This window comes from Wolffia australiana, chromosome 13 (genome assembly GCF_029677425.1).
Source record: "Wolffia australiana isolate 7733 chromosome 13, ASM2967742v1".
NCBI classification, from domain to species: Eukaryota; Viridiplantae; Streptophyta; class Magnoliopsida; order Alismatales; family Araceae; genus Wolffia; species Wolffia australiana.
Window position 1 is genome coordinate 1,971,860 of NC_135847.1, and position 9,432 is coordinate 1,981,291.

General features: G+C 38.6%; 1 protein-coding gene across 1 annotated transcript; it reads left to right on the plus strand.

Annotated features, from left to right (window-relative positions):
• Window positions 1–514: 514 nt before the first annotated feature.
• LOC144710956 (ubiquitin carboxyl-terminal hydrolase 17-like) lies at window positions 515–9,197 on the plus strand. The gene is made up of 11 exons (XM_078584812.1): window positions 515–1,140; window positions 1,674–2,487; window positions 2,578–2,663; window positions 3,653–3,738; window positions 3,812–3,974; window positions 4,359–4,479; window positions 4,777–4,934; window positions 5,735–5,819; window positions 6,154–6,375; window positions 7,601–7,662; window positions 8,523–9,197. The coding sequence occupies exons 1-11, from the start codon at window positions 779–781 to the stop codon at window positions 8,944–8,946; spliced, it is 2,583 nt and encodes an 860-aa protein (XP_078440938.1). The 5' UTR covers window positions 515–778; the 3' UTR covers window positions 8,947–9,197.
• The last annotated feature ends 235 nt before the right edge of the window (window positions 9,198–9,432 follow it).

The following is a 9,432-nucleotide window of genomic DNA, read 5'->3' on the forward strand; positions in this document are numbered from 1 at the left end:
ATGACCCTAATTATCTCTCCTTCTTCAGCACGTTTTTCACATGAAAATGACCCTAATTATCTCTTTTCTCGATCAAGTATAAATGATGTGCAGATAATTCCTAATTTTTTGTATGATTAAACCATGATTTTGAAAGGTTTTAATGATAATTTTTAACCAGTTAATATCTTATGATGCAATCTTGATTAACCACAAAGGAAAACTTCAACCAATTGAAATGATTACTCATGTTTTCAAAATTGACCATAAATTAGTAACCATGACTTACAGAAACGGCAAACCCTTCAGTAAAATTCCCCACTATATATATATTTTAAAAGTATTTTTATTCCCTAGAAAATACTATATTTATTTAAGTAAATATAATAACTCGTTTCCATGTAAAAGAAAAAAAGAAAATAAATTAAGTAATTCGGTGTCGGTGGGAGAGAAGACTTTGACCAATCGCGCACGCCAAGGCGGTCCGGTGACCTGCACCTCCCATTTAACTAACGTGGTTTGCAAAGATGATTTCCTCCTTCCGTACATTATACGCATCTCTCTCTCTCATTCTGTATCTCTCTCTCTACTTCGCTATCTCTCTCTCTAACTCGAAGTGATTGATGTTCGATCATCTACGAAAGGATTGGGAATTGGTTGAAAATCTAAGGATTGGAGAGGGAATCGGTCGGAGAATCGTCGCGAAGTGCGATTGTTGGCAGATGCCGGAGCAGGTGGAAGAAGATCGATCGACGCTCGATCTATGCATAGTTTTGTTTCCGATCGAGGCGCTGGATAGATGTTTGCCTTCGGAGCGGTCCTGTATGGGCTGCCTGGAGCGCTGAAATTGCTCGTTCTTCTGGTTTTTCCCGTCCTAGGGCTGGCGATTCGGAGGAAATTGAGGCTTGCGGCCGCCGGCAGGGAGGAGATTCGACGGCTTGTGGTTTTGGCCGCGGAAGAGGCGGCCGAGGCTGAATTTGAGGCCGCAAGCGAGTATAGTAATCGATTTTCTTATGATTCATCATCATCGCCGTCATCATCATCATCATCGTCGTCGTCGTCATCATCTTTTGGATTTGGGCTGAAGAGCAAGACCTTGTGTGCTGTATGCCACCAGCCCACCTCCACACGCTGCTCCCGATGTAAATCCGTCAAATACTGGTCAGTTTTTCAGCGATTTTTATGATAGTCTTTGCGTGATGTTTAGTTTTCCAGTATGTGATCGCTCCAAATTTCCTCTGAATTTCATAGTCTGCAATGGAAATTTGGTTTAATTTTTTTGTTTGACATAGTTTGCGTGATTTCTGCCTTGGAATCTTGTTTCAATTTTGTTTTTTTTTGGAGCTGTCATATCGACAAGATTTGACGATATTTTTATCTTCAGATATATAATGTAATAAATTCAGAAGCCATTGGATTAAGTTGTTGAGGAGTTTAGGGTTCTATCTTGGAATCTTTTTTCAATATTAAGGTCTCTGAGCAGTCTTCTCTACAAGATTTGAATAGAGATTTAACTGCAAAAACTTGTATAATAATTTCAGAAACCATTTATGTTAAATTGTTGAACGGATTAGGGTTCTATCGTCATCTACAAGATATTATGAAAGATATATCTGCAAATTGGTTGTATGTTTAATCCAGAAACCGTATAATTTAAGTTTTTGAAAGGGGTCTTGTTATTTTATGTTATACAGCTCGGGAAAATGTCAAATTATTCACTGGCGTCGAGGTCACAAAGAAGAATGTCGGCCGCCAGCTCTTGTCTCTGATTCAAAAAACTATGCAAATTCTTCTGAACTCAGAGAAAACAATAATTCTCCCGTAAATGATTCTTTTGAGGAAAGGGCAGTTTCGTCTGATTGTAGTTCTTCCACCATCCATGAATCCATTGAAGATCTAGCCCTAACTTCAAGTTCATCTGATTCTTCGTCAGTATCAACCTCGTCTATGTGTTCAACGTTCACAATTTCATCCGACACCACGGATGATGTTTCTTCTGATGGAAGTCCACTCAGACAAAAGCAGACCTCTGTCATTGTTGATGAGAATTTTTCTACCAAAATCAAAACTAGTGAAGATTTCATTGCTGATACTTTATCACTTAATGGTAAATGTGACGTTAAAAACCCTGAAATCTTTGGTGATCAAAGTAAGGCTGAAGTTCCTGCGAACGCGTTTGATGTTAGCAAGCAAACTGCTTGCGTTTATCCCCTTCCTACTCCTTTAAAACAAGTTCCAGTCTGTGGAATTATTAAGTCACAAGATGATTCCCTCAAGTCTAGAAGCTCTTCTTCACGGGAATTCATTGTCAGGAACAGCTCTGATTTACAGCTGAGACCTCAAGAAATGGGATCAATGCCTGTTGGCAGCTCCAGACATCCAGTTTCACTTAATCATAGAGTTCATACGACAAACTCTGGAAAGTCGAGTTCAATATCAAAAGTTGTTCAGCAGTTTAAGCCCTCAGAGATTTCAAAGAGTGACACTGGGGTGAAGCATATTTCTCGGGTAAAATTTCTGTAGTTATATTTGACAATAGATTTTGTGGTGATCTTATCTTAGGATTTAGTTTCACTGGTTCTGTTATTTCTCTTGTAGACGGTGTTTTCGTATGACATCTTCATCAAACTTTACAATGATAAGGTTGAGATTCATCCTTTTGGCCTGATGAATTGTGGGAACAGGTGAACTTTCAATTTGTGTAATTTTTTGGTTTGACAAATCTTGATTCTTCAGAGTTGTTTAAGTGTAAATTTATCATGTCATGTACACATGTCATAGTATACCATTATGGATTATGTAATTTGATATGATCCCGTTGTAGACTTAGATCAAATTAAGAAGATCCTTGGTATAACTCACTTCAATGGATCTCAATCACGCTTGCAAGAAATTGCCGGAAGTAGTATTATTTTGAGAAATGTGAAGACGATAGATTGTTAACTTGGTTGTTACATTAGTAATGGGAGATACGCCGGAAGGCCACCTTTCTTCCCCATTGTCATGTATTTATGAGGGGGGGATTCCTGTACTTGCCACCTCCACACGTGGTGTTTGAAGTTGCACGTATGGGGCGGCCTTTTTTCTTTTCCATTTAGATCATCAGTAGCTTCAAAAAATATATCCATATACGTTAAATTCATAATAAATGTGTAGTAGCATCGTCTAATTAATTATTTGGTGCATTGTTTCTCAAAAACCAACGTAATTTACATGTTATGTATTTACAGTGTTAAAGGTATTTTTATAGAGATGGCTGTTTGCTAATGTTTTTCTACTATTGAGTGATTATGATTCGACTGGAATGGACTTGGGTATAATTTTCAGAGGGGGATATAAATATTACAAAATATTCAAATACGTTAAATCAAATATTTATGTTTAAATACTATTCGTAGTAGCTTTTTTTTTGTCAAAGAGGAGAAAGCACGTATGCACATGATACAATGCTCATCGTTTCTAGGCTTATTTTAGTCTTTTCAACTTTTCCCTCTTAGGTTATTTTTCTCTTTAAATAGATGTTGCCCTTCTTGTTGGAGGCCGGTGAAGTATCATTTAAGAAACTCTTTCTCGTATGTCTCAATATCAGTCCCCTTAAATTTTACTGTGTCTTAGACTAATTTTTATGAGATAAATTTGATCTTATTGATGAGTGCTTTTTTTCTATCAACAGTTGCTATGCTAATGTGGTAATCCAGTGTTTGGCATTCACTCGGCCCCTTAATTCATATCTCCTTCAAGGATTTCATAGCCTGTCATGTACGGGCCTTCTTTGCCTTTTCTTATATATATCCATTTTATGTTTCATTGACGTGATTTATTATTTTTAAAGGCCCAAAGAGTAGATGGTGCTTTGCTTGCGAGCTTGAAAGCCTGGTCTTGAGGGCAAAACAAGGGGAGTCTGTTCTATCTCCTGCGAGTATAATGTCTCGAGTGCACAATATTGGAGCTCATCTTGGGCACGGAAGAGAGGAAGATGCCCATGAGTTTCTAAGGTACATTTGTCGATTCTTCAGTTATTATTGATCTATTGATAATGGGGAGTGACTAAATTAGTTTCTTTATAGCTATTTTTTGGATTAATATTCAGTTCTTCAATTAGTTATTAATCTATTGATAGTGGTGAGTTACCAAATTGGTCTCTTCCCTGCTATTTTTTCATTAACATCTACTTTTTAATTAATCTTTTTATTATGGTGAGTAACCCACTTAGTTTCTTTCCTTCTATGTTTCGTATTAATTTCTATTTTGATGTATTGGATCATCTTATATAAACTTCTTTGATCTGATTGTTATTGCTTTTAGAATCTTCTAGAGTCATAGTTGTTGGGGATTGCCGCTATTCTGACACTACATTAATGGATTTGTATCTTTCAAAGGTCGGCTGTCGATACAATTCTTTCAGCATCTCACAAAGAGAAGAGGGAAGATGAAGCTATCCAATGTGTGCCAGAGGCTGCATTAATGCGGTTTATTTTCGGTGGTTACATCCGGTCAAAGGTGTTGTTTCACTCTCTGTTTCTATTTCCTTTTAGTTTTTTGGTGCTTGTTTTTTTATTTTCATAAAGGAGGGTGATATTGGTAGAGAGTTTAGTGTAGATTTCTTATGAATGAGTGTTCTTGGAAGAAAAGGTAGAGAGAAGAAGTTGGGAACGAAAGTAGATGACAGCAGGATCAGATCTTTCAGCCCAGTTCACAACTTATTGCAGATAAAGGGATTTCTTCTAAGGACAAACTGAAATACTTCTGGACAGGGGTTGGGCATCCTAACTGATATTTTCTGATGTTTATTTGCAGATAAAGTGCATGAACTGCCAGAGTAAGTCTGCAAGAAACGAGAGGATGATGGATCTCACTGTAGGAATCACAGGGGATGTCCGCACTCTCGAGGAGGCACTTTCTCGGTTTACAGCCACCGAGGTTTTAGATGGAGAAAATAGATACCAGTGCAGTAGGTACGCCGCCACCGGATTCAAAATCATTCATATTACCAAAATCAATAATTAGTTCTTGTCAATTTGAAATTGAAAATCCCTATCATTATATTATTATGAATATTTGAACTCTTCATTCCAATATTCTACTTATTTTTATTATTTTTTATCTTGATAAATGAGTAATGATGTTGATAGGCCTTCTTCTCCTATGGAAGTTGGCAGTTTCAGTTCAAGTTGGCAGTTCAATCCATGATCAAACATCATGGAGGAGTCTGGAGAGGTTGCAGAAAGCAAGCGAGATGGACGTAGAGAGATAGATGGGCGTATAGAGATGCTACGACAGAGAGAGAGATGATCAACAGAAATATGTTCACATAGATCACTACAATGAAAAAAAAGATAAGGGTTTGAGAGGCTGTGCCCTCAAACCCTTTAATCCATTATCAAACACGCATGGAGGGAGTGTATGAAGGTTTTCTTTATTTAAAGGAGTTTTCAAAGGTTGTAGAGAGCTAGTGGGATGGAGGTAGAATAGATGGTTGTAGACAGATATGGAAACACGATGAACAAGAATGATTGCATCGATGACTTAGATGGGTGCAGATAAGTTGGTGGTTCAAGATGTCGCATACTCTGCTCTGAACTCCCAAGCTAGTTATCCCCCTCTTCTTTCTTCGCACTCTCCTTCACTCCTTTATATAAATGGGGTTGACATTAATGGGTCAATGCTACCTAGTGGCCCATGATTGGATATTCAAATATACGAGTGCTTTGTATAATTGTTCAGACAAATTTAAATTCGTGATTGATATGTTTAGGTGCAAAGCTTACCAGAAGGCGATGAAGAAATTGAAGGTGCTAGAGGCCCCAAACATTCTAACCATAGCCCTCAAGAGATTTCAGGTATACACGGTGACACAATTTTCTCCCTTCAGTACCTTCTCCTCTTGAACTGTCTATTTTCCCTTTTTCTCGTTCTCTCTCTTTTACATACTCATTCACGCTGATGGGATAAACATTGGTAGCATGCAATGCACCGCTATAACCCTAAAATGTGGTTAGTTTCCTCAGTACTTGTCACAATACATGTTATCATCATCGAGGCCGTTTTCTTCCACTCTCTCTCTCTCTCTCTCTCTTCCTATAATTCTCGCTCTCTCTCTATCTCTCTCTCCACCAGCGTAGAGCGATGTCCACTCAACAAGAAGGGTGATAATATTTTTTTAACTTTTTACAGTCCGGAAAATTTGGGAAACTAAACAAGCAAGTAGCGTTCCCTGAGAAATTAAACTTGGCCGAGTACATGAGCAGCTCAAGCAGGAAAAACGATAAATGTCCCATCTATGAGCTTTATGCTGTAGTCGTGCACTTGGATTTTATGAATACTGCCTTTTCGGGGCATTACGTCTGCTATGTCCGGAGCACAGCTGGAAAATGGTACAAGGTCGATGATAGCATGGTACACAATTTTCTCTCTCCCTCTATCTGTTTATCGATCTATCTCTATCTATATATATTTATGTTTGTATGTCTCTCTTTCTCAATCGCCGTATGTTTTTCATCTTCTGTCTCTTTTTTTTCTCCTCTATCTTTATATTTATCTATATTATCTATATCTCTCTCTATACCTGTTAGATCATCACGGCCCATTTAGGGCAGATTGGACTGACTTATGGGCCAAAGGCCATGTACATGTAATAGAATAACCCTAGGAAAATGAATAAAAAACCTAACTAAAATCAATCTAAATAAGGGCCCGTTAAGAATATTAAGAAACCCACTAAGGGCCCATTAAGGGCCCAATAGTGAGGGGCCCATTAGGGCCATATATTAGGTCCACTAAGGACCTAATATATACTGGGCCTGATTTACATCAGGCCCAGACTCCAACGGCTGGAAAACTAGTCGTTGGACATCCAGTTGCAAAAAAGGGCAGCTGGATGTGATAGGTCCCAACGGTCATATTTTTCAAAAATATGACCATTGGAGGGACTGTTTTTCTCTCTCTCCTCAGTGCATATTTGTATAAAAAGGGCAAAGGATTAGTAATGGAAATTCCAACCTTTTTGTGCCCTATTTTCTGGTGTTCCTCTCCTCTTCTTCTCATCATTTCCTCATCTCTCTCAAGAATTTACAATACCATTTTCCCCTTCTTTCTTTCTATCCTTTTCTTTCTCTCTCTCTCTCTCTCTATATATATATATATATATATCTTTCCAATTCCCAGTGTAAGTAACAAGGTTATAAAGCTAAAAGGAGCGGAAAATTGTAGATTATATTGTATTATCTTCTCTATAACATTTTCTATTCTATTCTATTATGTTCTCACTAACACTTTCTTTTTTTTTCTATTCTGTTCTCTCTCTGTCTCGATGTCTTTCTTTATACCTTGGAAGTCATTTTCCACCTTTGAGAGTCGTAACTGCTCTGCTGAACCCTAATCAATCGGGCTTCATGTTAGGTTTTGGCTGTCTTCTTGTTCTTGTTCTTGTTCTCTCTCTCTCTCTCTCTCTCTCTCTCTCTCTCTCTTTCTCTCTCTCTCTCTGTGTCTGTGCCTACCTTTTTGTGAAAATCTCTTTCAACGTCAGGCTGGATTTCATGTGAATTTTATCTTTTTCTTCCCTCGCTTTCAGTCTGTTCTACTTTATGGCACTTGTCATATCATTCTTCTTTTGTTATCTCAGATAAAGCCTGTGGAAGCCAAGAACGTCCTTTCTAAGACTGCTTACATGCTCTTCTATGCAAGGTCAGTGCTGCCCCATCATTACAACTACCATTATCATTATCATCTTCATCACCATTCTCATCACCAGCATCTGCTTAGCATCTTCATCATTGTCATTGATCATTTATTCATGGTCAGGGTCAAAATCGCCATCAATAATTAACAAGACAATGGCCATCATCACCACCATTGTCAATTAGCTGCGTACGTCAGCATGCTATTTCAATCAATATCATGATGGCTCTCAGTATCATCAGTATAATCCATAATCTGCAGCATTGGCTTAATCATCGTTGTCATCATCATTATTCCTTCTTTTTTCTTCAAAAAGTTTATTGATAATCTACTTTCAACATTACAATTACCATCACTAATTGACTTGATGACTGCCATTAGCATCATCAGCATCATCATTTATCATGATTACCAGACATAATGTACATGATGACTGTCCTGTTTATCAGGAGCATCATCAGCAGGTACATCATCATCATGATCATCATCCTCATCTGTTTATGTTAAGCATCATAAGCACCATCAGAAACACAATCACTACCATCCACAGAATCATCACCATCATCACCACCACCATTGATCATCTACACAGATTCAGCATCCTGATTGTCCCCATTAAAAGAATGTCACTCATCATCATCATACTTCTGTCATCATGATAACAACTCACTGCATCGTTGAGGTTGAGTTCGGAGATGCTCGAGAAATATGGTGGTGTTATACGGTAAGAAGAACCATGAACATCATCTTCATCAGCACTTTCAGAACCATGATCATTATCAGCAGCATAACTCCCTTAATTAACATCATCATCGTCGTCGTCGTCATTATCACAATCACTAACTGGGTCAGTGAGGTTGATCCAGGCAATCGCCTAGAAATGCGGCGGCGATGGCGGCATATGACGACAAGAGACCGATGTTCAGGGACGAGGAGAATCTCCGGGCAGTGGCGTCGTATGGGCCAGGCCAGAAGAGATTCAGTGACAGAGACGAGGAGAGCAGTGACGACTACTGCTCTGTCTTTAGTAGCAGCCCATCTGGCTCATGTAGCGCAGAGAGTGCAACATGGTCGTCTAGTGCTGACCCCAGCAGCGTCTCGAGCAGCCCGGCAACGTTCTCAGATGACTCTGACGACGCTGATCTAACTTATGACCGTTGTTGCCGCAGTGGTGGGGCCGCTGCAATTTTGGATTCGGACCCCTGTGTAGATCTTAGCAGGTTTATGTTGCATCTTTGGATGTCGCAGTCAAGGTTTTGCAGGCAGGAAGGTGATAGACGAGAAACATAAAGAATTGTGTCCCGGTTGTTAGAAATTGGAAACCGGGTTTGTATAATTGATGAGAGGCTTTGCTCACATCCACTTTGGTGGGCCATGTTTACGAGTGCTGGCGCGTAACTCGGTATGTGGAGGAGTTAGCATCAGCCTCATTGATATGAAATCGGCTAATGACGAAGATTTGGCAGATTTTAATGACCTTACTGTAGGCTGTAAATTGAAATAATTTTACTGATATCTGCCATTGTTGTTGGTCTATACAACTTGTCCGGCACCGGTGACCCAATAAGTGATATTTAATGAAATTACAACAACCAAAATTTTTAAAAAATTAGCAAATGTTAAAGTTTGAATATCATGAAGAAAATGGGCCATATTTAAGTTTACTAATATCTACTTCTGCTATGTTTGATTCCTTCTGAGGTCAATTTACAGGACCCAGAAATGTTAAAGAATTAATTAAAGATGAAGATTTGAATCAGGGAAAAAATGGGCCTG